General features: G+C 35.9%; 1 protein-coding gene across 1 annotated transcript in view; it reads left to right on the top strand.

Moving 5' to 3' along the window:
- The window catches only part of LOC126754981 (protein slit), a 90357-nt gene that overhangs the window by 44760 nt on the left and 26801 nt on the right, over positions 1 to 18796 (top strand). The window contains 8 exon segments of the mRNA XM_050467219.1: positions 6531 to 6602; positions 8294 to 8365; positions 10985 to 11056; positions 11494 to 11637; positions 11780 to 12015; positions 13479 to 13620; positions 13959 to 14102; positions 18452 to 18667. Of these exon segments, the coding sequence (XP_050323176.1) occupies positions 6531 to 6602; positions 8294 to 8365; positions 10985 to 11056; positions 11494 to 11637; positions 11780 to 12015; positions 13479 to 13620; positions 13959 to 14102; positions 18452 to 18667 (1098 nt within the window).

The following is an 18796-nucleotide window of genomic DNA, read 5'->3' as shown; positions in this document are numbered from 1 at the left end:
ATATTTGAGCAGGTACACAGCATATATTTACAGCACACACACACATACATACTTACTTGTATAAATTGTTAGTATGTCAGCTTGCATTTACACAGTTCTGCCTAGCAGCATCGGGCATTTTTCATCTGCCTCATAACATAAAATTTCATAATTCAAAACTATCGAACGAAGATCTGGTAATTTGATGTTTGACGCAAGGCACTGGGTCGCCACCCGAGGTAAAAGCGCTACAAAGACGACAGCTACAACAATAACAACAATGCGGCAGTGTAACATTCTTCTCGTCTGTCGGCTGGCCGGCGTTTGTGCGCAATTATGTGTATCGCTGGTGCATGTCAGCATTCCAGCAAAGCAGAATACATCCGCATTAGTGTGCGTGTGTGTATGTGTGCGTGCTGGCATTGCCGCTGGCTTTAGCCAAGTCTTTTACTTGTACCATTGCATGTTCATTTTTATCTCCGTTCTCAGTTTTGTATATTTTCATTTTACCTGTTGTTTTAACACACACACACCCGTACATACATACATACATTCAGCGTGTTGCCTTGTCTTGGCAGTGTCGGCCAGGCTGCTCGCCTGCTGCCTGCTTGGCTACATTATTATGATGTGCTGATACTTGGAATTAATTCCCACCAACAGCTGACGGACTGGCGGGCGGCGCTGCATTTCTGCACTGGTATGCAAGTGAATTTGTTTTTTTTTACCCACTACAGTGGTGGTTCGATAAGTGCAGTGCATTCTTTGTGTGCACAAATTCTTAAATACAAAATATTTTTTTAATTCAAATATCCAACTTGCACATTTTTAGGCGTATGGGAAACTGCAAAATCACTCGTGGTTCCTTTAATAAATTTTCCATTTTGCATACTTTAAGGCGTCCAACACCAATTTTTTAGTCAAGAAACACCATTCTTAGAGTATAGATCTCAGTTCTAATTTGTGAGAAATTTTTTCTCGAGCCACAAAAAATTAAAGCCGCCGCCGTTGTACCACGTTACGATTCCATATTTTGTGGGCTTAAAATCATTATTATTTGATTCGAAACCTACAAAACGAACGCTTATTATCAAACTCTGGAACCATTTTGGTACTAAATCTAACACGTACTTTATACTTTCTTGCAATATTTGATTTTTTTATGAAAGTCGTTCTCTTTGAGAAGGTACCAAATATTTGGTAGAAATTTTTGAGGTCGCTTATGCATCAGAAGAATTCTTAAGTACCGAGAAAATAAATGAAAATCTCGGTATTAAGTTTTTGAGATTCCGAATAATTATTTCGGGATTCGAGTATTTAATATCATAGCTGTAAGTTCTGAAGTACACAGAGATAATAAATTCTCGGGCTTAAGTTTTCGGGATCCCGAATAATTATTTCGGGATTTAAGTTATTAATGCAAATATATACAAACATACATACATGTGAATGTATGTGTAAGCTCTGAAGTACACAAAAAATAAAAAGAGAAATTCATTCGGGGTTTCACTTTCGGTATTCTTGTAATTAAAATAATTTTCGCCTATTAATTTATTTAAACTGATAAATTTGTATAATATTATAAAATAGTATCGATAAGTAAATGAAAATATCGAAGTTAAATTTTCGGGATCCCGAATAATTCATTCGGGATTTGCACAATTAATATCATATGTATGTTCCGAAGTACGCAGAAAATAAAAAGTCGCTGAATCCCGAAATTCGGGATTCATGTAACTAAAATAATGTATACTTATGAATTATTTTAACTGTTCAAATTGTTTAAGTTATAACAAAATAATGTTGTAAGTCCCGAAAAATGTCGATATTCAGCAATTATTACTCTTAAAATAATACATTTTAAAGATAACATAAAGTGTGATCGATTTCGAGGTTTCCTACTTTTTTAAAGAAAAAACACCGAAACTTCAAAAATAATGGGGAATGTTTATTATCATTCGAAAGAACATTCTTTGGCATTTATTTTTTGAAAATTATCTCTTTCAAATGTTGGCCACGGCTACGTCTCAGATGATCCATCCGTTGAGTCCAATTTTCGATGACTCGTTCGAGCATTTCGACTAGTAACTGGCGAATAACACGCGTGATGTTTTTCTCCGAGGCCTGAATCGAAGCGGGAATGTCCGCATAGACTTTATACTTTACATATCCCCAAAGGAAAAAGCGTAACGATGTGATATCACGAGATCTTTGTGACCAATTGACCGTCCCAAATCGTGAAATTATCTACTCACCGAAGTGTTTTGTTAATAAATCCAATGATTGACGCGATGTGTGGGAAGTGGCGTCGTGTTGTTTAAACCAAATATCGCCGAGATCACGGGCTTCAATTTCTGACATCAAATAGTCTGTTATCATGGCGCGATAACGGTCGCCATTGTTGGTCACGTTCTCTCTAGCATCATTTTTGAAGAAATATGGTCGCTGACTCCACCGGCCCACAAATCACACTAAACCATTGTTTTTTCTGGATGAAATAACAGCTCTTGAATCTCTTCAGGTTGCTCTTCGCCCCAAATTCGGCAATTTTGGCTTGTTTACATATCCATTAAGCTCATGGCTGAACGAAATTTGCTCGAAAACTTCGGATCTTCTTGGAACTTTTCATGAGTCCATAGCGCGAACCAACGTCGCTTGGGATGGTCGAGCGGCTTCAGTTCTTGCACAATCTGTATTTTGTGAGCTTTCAATTTAAAATCTCGACGTATTAATGTAGTGTAATGATATTATTGTTAGTCCCTGGAATATACTTATTTGAAAACTACAATTTTCTGCCACTTTTACATGACCGTCACTGTACTTCCACCTAAATGTCCATCATAAATACCACCATGTCTTTGTGCATTTCAAACGCCACGCCACTGTACAGTGCCAACAGGTAAGACAGACGTTCCTGCCACCGTTCGACGCAAACGCCACAGTTGCGCGATTAACATTACAAATATGAAACAAACTCAGAAAAAAACAAACGAAACAACAACAAGCAAAGTTTGTATATAATGCACATGTTTGTTTGTTGGTTTGTGCCGCTATAAACAACCACCAACACACGCGGCCAACAGTCAAAAAACGTATTAAATTTTATATTTATTTATGTGCGTATGTATATATATATATGCACACACATATATGTATGTATATTCACATTTTTTCGGCTAAGAAGAACTCTTTGTTTCTCATTTTCATTTTACTTGTTTTCAGTTATTATTTGAGTTTGCATTTTATACGCTACATAAACATTTGATAATCTTAGTTAACCGTAAAGAAAATAGAAAGGTAAAGAACACAATAAAAAAAACAAAACACAAGAGTTTACAAATTCCTCGGTGTAGCCTTGCACTCGCATTCCAGCAGCCTTTGCGTAGGTGGTGAGTTCGGGAAAAGTAGTCTAATTCTCTTTATATTTACTTTTTCGTGGCTTAGAAAGTGCATAGCTATGTAAATAGAAATATATGTACATATATGTAAATATATGTGCATGTATGTATGTGTGTGTGTGCACATATATGTTCCCTTGTAGAGTTATTCGGCTCATTTGTGGACCCTGGCCTTGGCGCTTGTTGCCCTTCGTTTGTTTGTTGGCAGTTAGTAGCGCGGTTCCGCCTTTTAAGCCGCGTGCAAATGAGACTGTGAGTCTCTAAAGCCAAGCAAATAAGCGAAGCTCTGTCAGGTGTACCTGAACTTCTTGTATACCCAATGTATATGTGCACTAAGTACATATCATAAATTTTATACGCGATATCAAACTTCCAAATATTTAGTAGGCATGAATTTGACAAGCAAGGGTGCTGAACTTTAACGCCGCGATTACTGACGGCTCTAATAAAGTGGCAAATATTGTCATAGATTTTGGGATCAGATTTGTAAATACTTGTAGGATTATATAAACGTCACATAAGTAATCCACGGGAAGTGTATACTAAATCAAAAAATAAAATAAATAAAATGTTAACTTCGGCTCCATCAAGGCTCTAACACCATTCACAGATCCAGTTTTCTAACACAATGGAGTATAAAAATATTTGTATCTTGAGTTCGATCGGTCAGTTTGCATGACAGCTCTATGTTATAGTCGTGTGATCTTGTCAGCCTTTACTCTAACGAGAACATCAATCTGCTGGGCAGTGGCACCTTCTCAATTAAAGGGCCGGACATTCCAGGTGCATGCTCTTACATCGTAATTATTAATACATCTGCAGTGGTCGTCATCAAAAGAGGGGTCTCTTATCCAAGGCTGTTTTCTTCTTTTCATTGGTAATATTTTTTACGTGTCGGGTTCAAACCCAGCGCACAACCCTGAGGAGGGGATGTTTCACCATCTCACTTTAGCTCGCCCTCAGACGGATGGTTTTTGCCTACCAGAGAATTCTTGGTCTAAGACCGAAAGTCGTGAGCTGCTTGAGCTATGTGTAAACGAATTGTTTCTGGCCACTCCCAAGGATGGCGCTCAGAGAACTTTCCTCATTGCGTCTACTTCTACACATGGCTTACGGAAGCCAAATGGACTCCTGTTGAAGCTGTTTCTTCCTCTTGGAGTTGGCTTAGATACTTAAACGCCAAGTAAAATTGCTTAAAGTTCATGTTAGCAATATAAGTATAGAATAATTATATTAAGACTTGGAACTCATGCGCAATAAGAACAATTGCATGACTTATAATATTTTTCAAAACCACCAAAGTCCCTCTAGTTATACAAGAAATATGATCATAATTATAGAATCAGCAGAGCCATACCATAGAGCAAAGTCGTTTGATTCTCTCTTTTTTTGGGACTGCGTCATATTACCTTTGGTTAGGTTAAGAGGGTCGATCCTGAGAGGGATCTCACTTGGACAGCTTAGAACGACGAACCGTTGTTATACCTTAAAACTCCTATATATTGGATCATAAGAGTCTTACAAATCGACAAAGCACTTTGAGCATATTAGAAATTCGTTGAGATGGCTAGTATCAATTTCGGCTTTGTTTGCTGGTTCGCTGAAGGTAGGATTAGCAGGATATGTCAGCCACAGCCTTGCATAAGCTGGACAATGGGAGAAAATGTGACTGGATGTTTCCATCTCACCCTCTTCCATACAATTTTGACAACTAGAGTCCGCAAAAAATTCGTATCCTTACCGCATGAATGCCTATTGGACTTCTACGATTGCTTCAAGATGAACTTTGGTTAGGGCAAGTAGTACAGTAGATCTCTTGTGTTCTATTCTAAACCAGAAGGACTTCATAGTCGCACAGGAGTAGGCCTTCAGTTCCTACTAAACGCACGCGGTTTCCATTGGTTTAGTCCAAGAACGTAAGACGTCAATGAAAATCCAACTCGGTCCCATTTTAATGTTTCGGCTATGCCTGTTGTCAATAGTTCAGCTTTGACCAGGCAACAAACGTGTCTGATAATGAAGTAGCTATTTCTAATGTGGACAGATACTTCTAGCGTACAGTCAGCAAGCTCAGCATTAGTATTGCCGCTCAGCTGTCGGAGTGTATGATAACCTCACTAAAACAGGTTGTACTTCGTACCGCCACTTTCATAGCAGCACTTTTTGCCTGAAAAACACTACAGTGGTCCAATAGCCTAAAGCTAAGATTGACGGATATTTTATTACAAAAACCGCAATTATTCCCTTCTAGTTTCGATTCATCTGTGAAAATGCTCACTATGCGTCTCGTCATATTTGAGCAGAGAAAAAGCCACCTCGGTGGCATCAGCGACGCAGTGATCCAAGAAATGCAGTTGAAAGAAGAGAAAATTTCGCCATATTCTTGTTCGAACTCCTTTCTATATCCAGCTTCTCTGAGCTTTAGATCAGACTTCGCTTCGCATGGCCGCAGGTACTATGTTTAAAATAACATTAGGTGCTATTGTTAGTGTAGTCCCAAGTTCACATTTAAGTAGCCTTTTCGAGCGCCGAATACCAAACGAATATATCATGGAACATAATTATGATTGGTGAGAGTCCCCGATATTCGCCGTTGCCAATGCGCAAAGGACCATAAAACTTTCGCAAAACTTTTCTCTCAAAAACTCATAACGTCGACTCCATGCCTCCGCACCATATAGCAGAACGGGGGTGATGTGTGACTTGTAGAATTTGGTCTTTGTTCGTCGCCAGAGGACTTTACTTCTTAATTGTCTACTCAGTCCGAAGTAGCACCTGTTGGCAAAAGTTATTCTGCGTTGAATTTCGATGCTGACGTTGTTGCTAGCTCCTCTAGAGCAACCGACGCCTCCTTTACTCTCTCCTCAATGTTTGGCCTCCATGAAAGCTTTCTATCAAGAATAAGCCCTAGGTATATCACACCTGTCATGGCCATAATAGTTTCGTCGCAGCCGAAGTTAACATTTTTTCCCGTTTCTTTTGCGAAAGTTGTCAAAAGGTTGTCAAATAATTTTCTTTATTTAAAATTAAATTGAAATATTTTTATTTTTTATTAAATTTAAATATTTTTTTTTGTTATTAAATTCGAAAAGAATTTCAATACATCTTTTATTTTTACAAATTTGCTTTAATTTCTAACGTTTTTTTTATTTTCAGCGATTTGCAAGGCAACAATATAACCGTAATTTTCGAAGCCGACTTTCAACGCTTAACGAAACTACGAATACTGTAAGTATGAAAACCAAAAAAAAACATGCTTAACATTACCATTTATGTATAAAATTTTTTATTTCTTTTTTTTTGTTTTTTGTAACTGCATGTTAACAACGAAACATAATCAAAACAATAATTAAGCGTCTTGTAAAATAAGCGTTGCCGATGGGCATTACATAAAATGCTTGACGAATCGATTTGATGCTCAAAACTGTGCGTTGCACTTGCAATGATTACTACAACAACACACACACACACACAAAAGCGCGCATGCTTACACGTATGCCTGCCAGTGTTGGATAGCGACGATTAACGATTTGTAAATTGATTTTTTTCTTCGCCGCAGCGCAGTGTAAATGTTTAACTAAATAAAAATATATATTTACGAGCAGATTCGGCGTTTTTATGTGATTTCGAGTCATAAGCTAATCAGCGATGTTAAAATATGCATTCAGCTAAAAGCGTGAAAATTTCGTATATATTTGCTTCTGAGTGTTTGAAAGCACGCCAAGCGGAAGCGCTTTGTTTTTGGAAAATTTCTTGTCTATATACTTTATTAAAATAAAACTTTTTGTTGTAATAATTTATAGTGCAACGCCAATTAAATGTTGTATTGTTCAAACAAATACTATCCCAGCTCAGCTGGTACTCGGTTTGTACGCTAAATTTTCGTGTTTTGTCCGGTTTGACCTTTGCGCAGCATAAATCTTCGTTAATAATTTGTAGCGCGGCTGCTTTCGCTCGTTGCCAGTTGGTAGTAACTAGTTGTCAAGCATATTTTGTATGATTTTAGTATGTAGTATGCATATACATACATATGTAGTGTATGTATAAATATTAGGGTGAGTCAAAAAAATTTAATATTTTTTTTACTCTGAAAAATACGTATGTTCTTAGACAGCGCTAAGAAAGCTCATAGTTTTGTATGTAGTATGTACATACATATGTATGTACATTAGGGTGCGTCAAAAAAACTTTATATTTTTTCCGCATGGTAATTGGAAAAATAGGTTCTTAGATAGCTCTAAGAAAGCTCATAGTTTTTTATGTTGTATATACGTATGTATGTATGTACATATGTATAAATATTAGGGTGGGCCAGAAAACTTTGTCCGCATGATACGCCGAAAAATAAGTTCTTAGACATCTCGAAAAAAAACTCATAGTTTTGTTTGTAGAATATACGTATGTTTGTATTTATATTAGGGTGGGTCAAAAAAACTTAATTTTTAAGGTTTGAATTTTTCGAACTGATAATAAGAAAACATTGAAAATTGTAAGTCGGTGAACCTTACCGTTACAATTAAGAGCTTATACTTGGAGAGACATTCTTAGAGGTGTCTAAGAACCTATCTTTCAGATTACCAAAAGAAAAATATATTAATTTATTTTAAACTCACCCTGATATGAACTCGTTTCCGAGAGTATGAAGCGAAACAAATTTTAATTTTTTTTTTTACCCACCCTAATGTGTACATATGTATGCACATTAGTGTACCCGTTATTTCCCAAGTTTACGTCGGATCCTTTATTTAAGAGAAAACTGTAACTTCAGCTATCATTTGCAAAACTAAATCGACTAGGCAAATAACGCACACCCTAATGTATATATTTTTATCAACTGCAACTGTGCGTTAATAAATAAATTTGACACTATCTTTATTGTCTTGCAATAAATTAATCATAAATTATGTGCACTCTTACAGCCAACTAACGGATAATCAAATACATACAATTGAAAAGGGCGCTTTCCAGGATCTGGTGTCACTGGAGCGACTGTAAGTTTAGTTTAACTTAGTTTACACAACTTTCGCATGCTTAAGCGTCTTCATTGCATTACTGAATGCTTATCTTTAACTAAAATAAAAAAAAAAAAAAAAACAGTTACAAATTCTACTTAAAACTTTTCAAAGTTTTCTTTAAATCTTAAAAAAATTTTAACTAAAATTTAACTGCATTCAAAGTTACAAAATCTTTATTTTTTATTTGAATTGGGTTGTTCGAAATGATTTTTGTTTTTAATTGCCATGAAATTTTTTGAAGTTTGTTAATATATAATATTTTCTGATTGCATTCTTATATTGAAACCATACTTTCTTCGTAGACTACACAATATCTTAGTCTATGACAAAATCTTTTTTAGAACGTTGCCAGATGTAATTTTTTGAAGTTTGTTAATATACAATATTTTCAGAAAGCATTTCTAAATTAAAACCTTACTTTCTTCGAAGACGTTTCTACACAATATCTTAGTCTATGACAAAATCTTTTTTTAGAAGGTTGCCAGATGTAATTTTTTGAAGTTTGTTAATATACAATATTTTCAGAAAGCATTTCTAAATTAAAACCACACTTTCTTCGAAGCCGTTTTTACGCAATATCTTAGTCTATGACAAAATCTTTTTTAGAACGTTGCCAGATGTAATTTTTTGAAGTTTTTTAATATACAATATTTTCAGAAAGCATTTCTAAATGAAAACCTTACTTTTTTTGATGTCGTTTCTAAACAATATCTTCCTCTGTGACAAAACCTTTTTTTAGAAGGTTGCCAGATGAAATTTTCTGAAGTTTATTAATAAACAATATTTTCTGAAAGAATTCTATATTAAAACCACACTTTCTTCGAAGCCGTTTTTACGCAAGATTTTACTCTATGACAAAATTTGTTAATTTTAAAGGCAAAATAACGGTAAATATCAACTAACAAATATGCCGTAGTTAAAAAAAAAAAACTATTTTCCAAGCTTAAATAAATTTTACGCGCTTTTAAGTTAAGTGGAATGTTCTGGAAGAGATAGATAGAAGAGAATATAGTATACTTTTCCTTTATGCTTCCTTTTTAATTTTCTCGATGCCTCTTATCAGTAGATTATGTTTCTTATCTGCGCATCTGGTTCTTACTGCTGCGTCTAAAACTTTCACAAATTATATATTACAGTTTAGAGTAATAAGGAGGTCCAGAAATAGGCATACCGATCACTTTTAGATTTTAAAAATTGATACTTTAATTATGTGGCAACCTTTTACTATTAATTTTTCAACTAAACTTAAATGGTTATATTCAAAAAATAAGTTAAAAGTCGAAGAAACTTTTTTTTTGTAATAATACCTTGAAGTGATTCCCTCTTTACCAAAATATTTGTAATGCCCAACCTCGGAGCTCCCATAAAATATATATCGGGGTTTTCCATAAGAGCACTAATAAGTACGGCCCAATGTCGCCGACGGCCCATAAACCGCATCAAACCGTAATTTTTTCGGGATGCAATGGTGACTCATGGAGTACGTGTGGATTGCTGCCTGACCAATAACGCATATTTTGCTTATTGACGAAGCCATTCAGCCAGAAATGACCCTTATCGTTGAAGATGATTATTCGATGAAAATTCGGATCATTTTCAAGTTATTGCTCAGCCCAATTCACGAACACACGTCGATTCTGGTAGCCAATCGGCTTCAGTTCTTGCATCAATTTGATCTTGTAAGGATGTAGGCCAAGATCCTCCCTCAAAATTCGCCACAATGCACAGAGATGTCCATCGCTTGAGAACGACGTGTGAGAGACTGAATTGGATCTTCCTCAATTGATGCACTAGCTGCAGTACATTTTGTACTGTGCGTGTGAATTCAAATTTTTCCACTAGACGCTCAATTTTTGAACTGACAGGACGATTGTGACGACCATAAATTGGACGTAACGCTCTTAAAGTTGAGGCAACTGACTTCGAATTTCGGTAGTAAATTTTAATAATTTCGACTCGTTGTTGGATCGTATATCTTTCCATTATAAAAAGGCAGTCTGAGGAGAAATGTCAAACTTGCGGGAAAAAATGGCGTAGTTTACTGTCCCAATCGGTCTACTTTTTTAACGTCCCTATTGATGAACCCGTTAGCTAAAGGATCAGCGTGACGACCTTGAGTCGACTTAGCCATGTCTGTCTTTTTGATCGGATCACGATAGCATCTAGCTGCCATACTAACTGAACCATCGGCAGAATCGGATTTATTATCAAAAATCGCATTTTTTCGAATATTACCTGACAAATACTTATATCTAGAAGGTCGTGTGAAAATTGCAAGCCGATCTGATCGATAATTTTTTTAAGATTCACAAATGAATAAAACCACTTAGAAACAATACCTGAAGCAACCCAGTGTACGAGTGTTGTAGTTTTATCAATTTCTTTTTCTTTAATTACAATATTAAATATTTTAAATACTTTTTCTTTTGTCTTCTCATTTTCTGTATCTTACTCTTTTCTTTCTGTTTGTCTTTTATTGATTTATTTCGTTTCTTTATTTTTTATTGATTTGTTTTGGATTGATTGGACTTTCCAATTTGGATTTTCCTGCACGCAAACACAACACTGTTACAACTCTACAATGCATACATACAGGCGCCTTAACAACAATCTGCTTAAGGCGATACCTGAAAATCTAGTGTCAAGTTCAGCGAGTCTTTTGCGATTGTAAGTAGTCGAATGCCATGCTTCTTTATTAAACACCAAACATATTTTCTTTGATTTCTTTCGAGGAATGCTGCTATAGAGGTTCAAATAACTACATAAATAACCAATTTACTTACTTAGTACATAGTATTATCTAGTTAGCTTTAGTTTATAATTTTATAATATGCTAATTAAATACTTTATATACTTTATACTTTTCGTTAGTAGGAACATGCTGGGCTGCTACAGCTTTTTTTTTTATTGATAAACACACACACTGTAGAAATTGAGTTTGCCTTGAGTACTCGATAAAGCTGGTTATGTTGAACTCATTTTAGTAGCTTTGTATTTTTTAACTATAAATATTATGAATTTCGACAAATATTTCCATATATGCGTATACAAAATTGAAAAACATTTCTTAAGCTATTTTACTAAATGTCTCACTTTTCCTACAGGGACATCTCGCACAATATCATCACGACCGTGGGACGTCGGGTCTTCAAAGGCGCACAATCGCTGCGTAGTCTGCAGTTGGACAACAATCAGATCACTTGTATGGACGAGCATGCCTTCAAAGGTCTCATAGACTTGGAGATACTGTAAGTATTTACATATATTTGGTAGATGGCGCTGTAAGCAAATCGTAATTTTCAAACAAAAATATTTAAAATTATTTCAAATTTTTTAATTTTATTTACTATATATTATATACATTTTTTTGTTTACTTTTTCCTTTTCCAGCACATTGAACAACAACAACTTGACTTCGTTGCCGCATAATGCTTTCAGTGGTTTAAATCGATTACGCGCTCTACGCCTGTCCGATAATCCTTTCTCGTGTGACTGCCATTTGTCGTGGCTATCACGTTTCTTGCGCAGCGCACCGCGTCTGGCGCCATATACACGCTGCCAATCGCCCTCGCAGTTGAAGGGCCAAAATGTGGCGGATCTACACGATCAGGAATTTAAGTGCTCAGGTAAATTAATTAATTTTTTTTAACTTTTCCGTTTTATTTGTGCAGAGACTAGCTTGTTTTAATGAATCCATCTGTTGAGTCCAATTTTCGATGACTCGTTCGAGCATTTCGACTGGTATCTGGCGAAAGTCACGCGTGATGTTTTGCTTCAAGGCCTGAGGCGAACCAGGATTGTTCGCATAGACTCTAGACTTTACATATCCCCACAGCAAAAAGTCTAACGATTTGTTATCACACGATCTTGGTGGCCAATAGCCCGGCACAAAGCGTGAAATTATCTGCTCACCGAAGTGTTCTCTCAATAAATCCATTAATTGATGCGATGTGTGAGAAGTGGCCCCGTCTTGTTGAAACCAAATGCCGTCGAGAGCACGAGCTTCAATTTCTGACATCAAATAGTCTGTTATCATGGCGCGATAACGGTCGCCATTGACGGTTACGTGCACCGATATATTTTGAAGAAATATGAACCAATGATTCCACTGTCCCAAAAATCAAACCAAACCGTTGTTTTTTCTGGATGAAATGGCAGCTCTTGAATCTCTTCAGGTTGTTCTTCGTCCCAAATGCGGAAATTTTGTCTTGTTTACATACCCTTTGAGCCAGAAATGGGTCTTATCGCTGAACAAAATTTGACTCGAAAACGGGGGATCTCCTTGGAACTTTTCAAGAGCCCATAGAGCGAAGCGATGTTGCTAAGGAAATTCGAGCGGCTTCAGTTCTTGCTTCTTGTTCAGCTTTACATTTAAGATCTCGGCATAAAGTGGGCCAAGTTGTTCCATACATAAGTCCGAAATCTCCGAATCAATTATTCAGATTGAACCACTATAGCATATAGCATTCAAACTGATCGACCGAAATCAAATTCTTGTATGGAAACTTTTTCATTTGTCAAAACATCTTTACGAAATTTGGCAGGGCTTATTTTCGAAGGCAACGAAACAGTCTCCGAAAAAATTGTGCAGATCGAACCACTGGATCATATAGCTGCCATACAAACTGAACGATCGGAATCAAATTCTTGTATGGAAACTTTAAATTCTGAAGAGTATTATAGCTTCGGTGCAAGCCATTTACTTCGCTTTTCTTATTTTTTTTTATATTCATCCTATGGATATAAATAATATAAGTTGTAATCGCTTACAGCAATTTTTCATACGAAATGAATTTTATGGGGTCATTAAAAATTAGGAAAATATAAAAAATACGATAAAAATATCTATACATACATATATTTTTAATAATTATTTCCACCTCATCTCTGAGCAACAGCGCTTTCAAAGCATAATGACTGAAATAAATCATAAATAAACACAGGCACACATACTCACATGTCGTCTTTAATTGTATTTAAATTATAGTTAAAACATTTGTGTAATTAAGTACCCTTCCAATTTCATATATCTATTTTTGTTTTTGTTTGTGTTTTTTTCCTCGATCTCACACTTTGCACACGCTTAAAGGTCTCACCGAGAATGCGCCAATGGAATGTGGCATGGAGAATAGCTGCCCACATCCGTGCCGTTGTGCCGATGGCATTGTCGACTGTCGCGAGAAGAGCCTCACAAGTGTGCCAGTGTCGCTGCCAGATGATACGACGGAATTGTAAGTATTTATGTATATTCAGAGGCACATAATTACATACATATGTGCGTGTGTACAACCATGTGTGGCTGTGTGTGCTTAAGTGAACGCTTGAGAAACTGTCAAATTTTCGCTTGGTAAATCGTAATTTTTGAATGGCTTAAGCGCTCACTGTGGCACCTCCAGCAATTTTAAAATTCAATTTTTGTTTTTGTTATTTCATTTATTTTTTTAATTATTTATTTCTTTTTCATACCATCATTATTGTAATTATGCTTTACTTTTGCTTCTGCTAAACATTTCGCTTTGTGCAAAGTTTCTAAAAAAAATCTTTTGTTTTTTCTATGTTTTCATTATAGGCGCTTGGAGCAGAACTTCATTACCGAATTGCCACCAAAAGCTTTTGCGAATTTCCGTCGCTTGCGTCGCATTGACCTCTCCAACAACAACATTTCGCGCATTGCCCACGACGCTTTGGCTGGCCTGAAAGCGCTCACCACACTGTAAGTAAATGAACGAGATTCCTCTAAAATATAAGAAAATGTATATATGTGTGTATATGTATATTTTTTAATTACAATTTTTTTAAATTTTTTTCTTTAATTACTTTAAATTTGAAATTTTTTTTTAATTTTGGAAATTTTTTTCAAATTTATTTTTAACTTTTTTCTTTAATTCTGCATTTTTTTAAATTTATTTTTAATTTTTCTTTTTAATTTTTTTTTAATTTTTTTTTAAATTTGTTTAATTTTGATTTTTTTTTTTAATGTATGTATTTAATTTTGATTTTTTTTTTATTTATTTAAATTAAAAATAAAAAAAAATTTTTGTATTCAATTTTTTTCAATCACGCACTCCTATACGCAAGCACCGTTTTTCAGTTACCTACCTTTAATTATAACCCCAAATCATAACGGTAACTTGTTGCTTGTATACACTATAAACTATGTACATACATATGTATGTACATATTGTACATATGTATGTATGCTGTGTATTTGTTGTTGTTTTTGTTAATTACTTACTTACCAAAATATAAAAAATGTATGTATATGTCTATATTTTTTAATTACAATTTTTTTTTTAATTTTTTTCTTTAATTTTTTTAAATTTGAAATTTTTTTTAATTTTGGATTTTTTTTTTTAATTTTGGGAATTTTTTTTAAATTTATTTTTAATTTTTTTTTAACTTTTTTCTCAAATTTTCAATTTTTTTTATTTATTTAATTTTGAATTTTTTTTTAAATTTATTTTTATTTTTTTTTTATTTAAAAATTTTTTTTTTTTAAAAATTTCAATTTTTTTTTTAAATCACGCACTCCTATACGCAAGCACCGTTTTTCAGTTATGTACCTACCTTTGATTATAACCCCAAATCATAACAGTATCTCGTTGCTTGTATACACTATAAACTATATGCTCTATGTATTTGTTGTTTTTTTCGTTAATTACTTACATACTTCTGTGGCCAAATGAGCGAAAAGATAAACACCAACATCAATCAATGAAGTGCGTCCCTATTATTTACACAAGTATGTGCTTGTGTGTATGCATATTATGGCCATCAAGCGTTTACTTGGCCAACGGCAGCTGGCCAGCTGCTACTTATTTGGTTTTATTTTTTTCACTTATTTTTTTAAGCCACAGAAGTTATTCACTTATGTACGGATTTTCGGATCTTTTTTTGGGATTAAAATTTGTTTATTTTTTCTTCTCAAAAGTTTCTCGTCTTGAGTTCGCATCGCTATAAACCACTAAAAAAAATATACATATGTACATAAATTCACACTCGTCTACAGTTACACCTATATACACTATTATATATAACAGCTGCATTTAACAGCAGCTTTTTTAGCTACAGTTACGAAAATCCGCAGTTAATTTTTTTTCTTTGATACCAAATTTTTGAGTACAAAACATATGCCAGCACACCAGCGGTTAATATCGGCTTGAAAACTGATGTGATTGACCGCTATGAGCCCATATAAGAACGGTGAGCAATTTGCCAACGTATTTCATTCATTTCGAAAAAAACTACTGGCGCGCTGTTAAAAACTCGGCTAATCCAAAAATGAAGAAGAAGAAGTTCGTCTTATTCTCTCACTTATTCATACGGTTAGGATCATCTCATGATATCATGCAAATATATGTACTTCAAACCATCAAAAATAAGCTCGTTCTGAAATTACGGCTTTTCGTCCTTTCCCTATTGGTTTCTTCTCAAAATTTAGTTTACAAATTCGATCGACCGATCTCAACGATCCATTTTTAAGTTCGTGCATTCAAAAAACATATGGTGGATTGCCTGTTATCTGTACCGTTTTTCAACTTCTGACTACTGAAGACCTTTAAAAGCCGAACTGCTAGCAACTATAGGTTTCTTCCGTAATTTGGTTCCTCTTTCTAGCAGAAATGGCTACTATTAAGTTGGCGATAGACTTACTGCTACGAAGTGTAGCCACTTTCAGGGAGGCGAGCATTCACTCCGACAGGAGAACGCCAATACTAGCGCTGAGCCCGTTAACTGTGTGCTCAAAGCTAGTCAAAGAGTGTCTGCCCACACTAGAAATAGCATCAAGCTACCTGCTTCAATATCAGACTCGTTTAGTGCCTGGTCACAATGGAATCGTTGGCAACTGCAAAGCCAACGAGCTAGACAGAGAAGGCACCCTTGTTCCGCTCTTATTGGAATGAGACCGACTTGGATCTCTATTGACATCTTGCATTTTAGCATTGTACCAATTCACCTCACATGCGCTTAGCAGGCATTGGGCGACGACCCGCTCCTGTGCGACTGAATGATTTTCGGATCCAGGCACTTTCTTCTCTATTGTCCGGCCTTTACAAGACTGAGCATGAATGAAAATTACCAGTAGAATGGAAAAGAGTCGATGTAAGGATAGCCTCTCTCTAGTTGTGAGGGTTCTGAAAGACCATTGCCCTATCGGCGTGCATATGTTCTACTAATGGATAGCCGGGCTACGGTATGGTAAGATCCTTCTGGTCCAAGATCGATCGTAAGCGATCCAGTGAGCTCTTTGCTTTCAGTAAGGATAGCATCTCTCTGGTTGTGAATGTTCTGAAACACCATTGCCCTATCGGCGTGCATATATTCTATTACTGGATAGCCGGGATACGGTGTGGTAAGATCCTTTTAACCCAAGTTGTGGGAATTCTAAAAGACCATTGTCCTATCGGCGTTCATGTGTTCTACTACCGGATAGCCAGGCTACGGTATGAGGGTTCTGCAAGACCATTGCCCTATCGACCCGGATCTCAGCGAGATAGTATAAACTCAGCAAGGCTTAAACACTTCCAAAACTGGTGGGAAGAAAAATTAAGCGCCTGAGCAAATTTTTTTTGGCCACAAGTCAAAACTACAGAAGTTCTATTTTATAAGGCATCAAAAGTATTGAATACAGTAGTCCAAGTGCGAACTTTGGATCAGCCATCAAACCTAACCTAACCTATATTGACGCGACGAGTACTTAAGCTCCAAGCAACAGTATCTCAGTTGTCTACTTAACACAGCAGCACATTTTACGAAAATATTTTCCTGTGCCCTTGTGTTCTACGCGGACAGATCTGTTCATACACGCTACTCATCAGTACACAAAGCGCCGAAGTGGCTACGCATCTTCACTGCAAAATTTAAATCCTGTTAAATGTGGGATTCCAGTCAGATTTTGGCATTTTATAAGTAAATTTATGCGCATATGTAGAAATATAATTTTAAGCTTTTCAGCGCATGCGCGGCATAAAGCTAACTCATACTCATTAATTGTAGTTTTCATGCAATTTTTTTCTTCTGCACGTGCTTATCGCTTTTGTGAATTGTTTTTTTTTTTCTTTTTTGTGTTGTTGCTCATAATAGCGGTAGTCTATAAACTTCATTTGTAGCATTGACTCCGCTCCCAAACCGGTTTAGGCAACGCTTGCCACCAAGATTTTCGCTTCAATTTTCTGCTAAAACTCATTGGCGGCTGCCTGTTGGCCAGTGGAGCTTATAAATCAGTGTCTGCTTGCATGTACATGTATGTGTGTGTGTATGGACATCATATGTATGTATTGTATATGGATAATGGCATTTTTTTATTATTTACAACTTTGCCAGCGAACTACGAACTGCGAAAACACTTACTTAGCAGACATAATGCACTCACTCAAGCGGCAGCGCCTTCAATCGTACGACCGTTCGTTCAGCCGTCCGTCTGTTTGGTCCATATGCTATAAGCCACTCGTCATCAATGCCATACCCATTGTATTTACAAGTGTGTTGTTGCTTGTTCTACACCGCTCGCCGCGCTCTGCAACACCTCGAGGAAACGTAGAATCTAGCATTCGGAAACTTACGTACTTACATACATACTTAGTAACATACTTACTTGCTTACTTACGTACTTTCGTACTTACTTACGAATTTCCTAACAAACTCATATATTTACTTGCTGTTATACATATAAGTATTTACTTACTTGATTACTTACATACTTTCATACTTACTTACGTACTTATGTGCTTATGTGCATAACTTGTGTTTTGCCACTTTTTGCACTTTAATCTGCAATCTTCTTTACACCAGCAAGTTCTGCGGCATTTTCTGCGAATGCCAGCACTACTCACACGAACACACACGAATACACATGCACACAGCGTTTACACGTACTGCTGCTTCCCCAGCCAATATTGCCCACACAATTGTTTTGTATCACTTTATATCATACATTTTATCTTTATTTAAAAAACATGTCCACTTTTGTCTTACACCGTACTCACACACACACACACATTTATATTTATATTTTAATGTTTTCATTGTTCTTTTCTCTTTCTCTCTTTTACATTTTTCTAGCGTGCTCTATGGCAATAAAATAAAGGATTTGCCCTCAGGCGTATTTAAAGGACTTACATCACTGCAACTACTCCTGCTGAATGCCAATGAAATCTCCTGCATACGCAAGGATGCCTTTCGCGATTTGCACAGCCTCAGCCTGCTATCGCTTTACGATAACAACATTCAATCGCTGGCTAATGGCACCTTCGATGCAATGAAGAGCATACAAACATTGTAAGTACAAGGCAACAATATCACCTCAACCCCAACACCAAATCTATGTGGTGTACTCACCTCATTTCTCATATACTCACCTTACCTCATCTCTCCTCAACTTACGTCAAATGCCATACATGCGTATGT

Source organism: Bactrocera neohumeralis, chromosome 4 (genome assembly GCF_024586455.1).
Source record: "Bactrocera neohumeralis isolate Rockhampton chromosome 4, APGP_CSIRO_Bneo_wtdbg2-racon-allhic-juicebox.fasta_v2, whole genome shotgun sequence".
Classification (NCBI taxonomy): Eukaryota; Metazoa; Arthropoda; class Insecta; order Diptera; family Tephritidae; genus Bactrocera; species Bactrocera neohumeralis.
The sequence above is the reverse complement of the archived record's forward strand: the minus strand, read 5'-3'. Positions and strand labels throughout refer to the sequence as shown.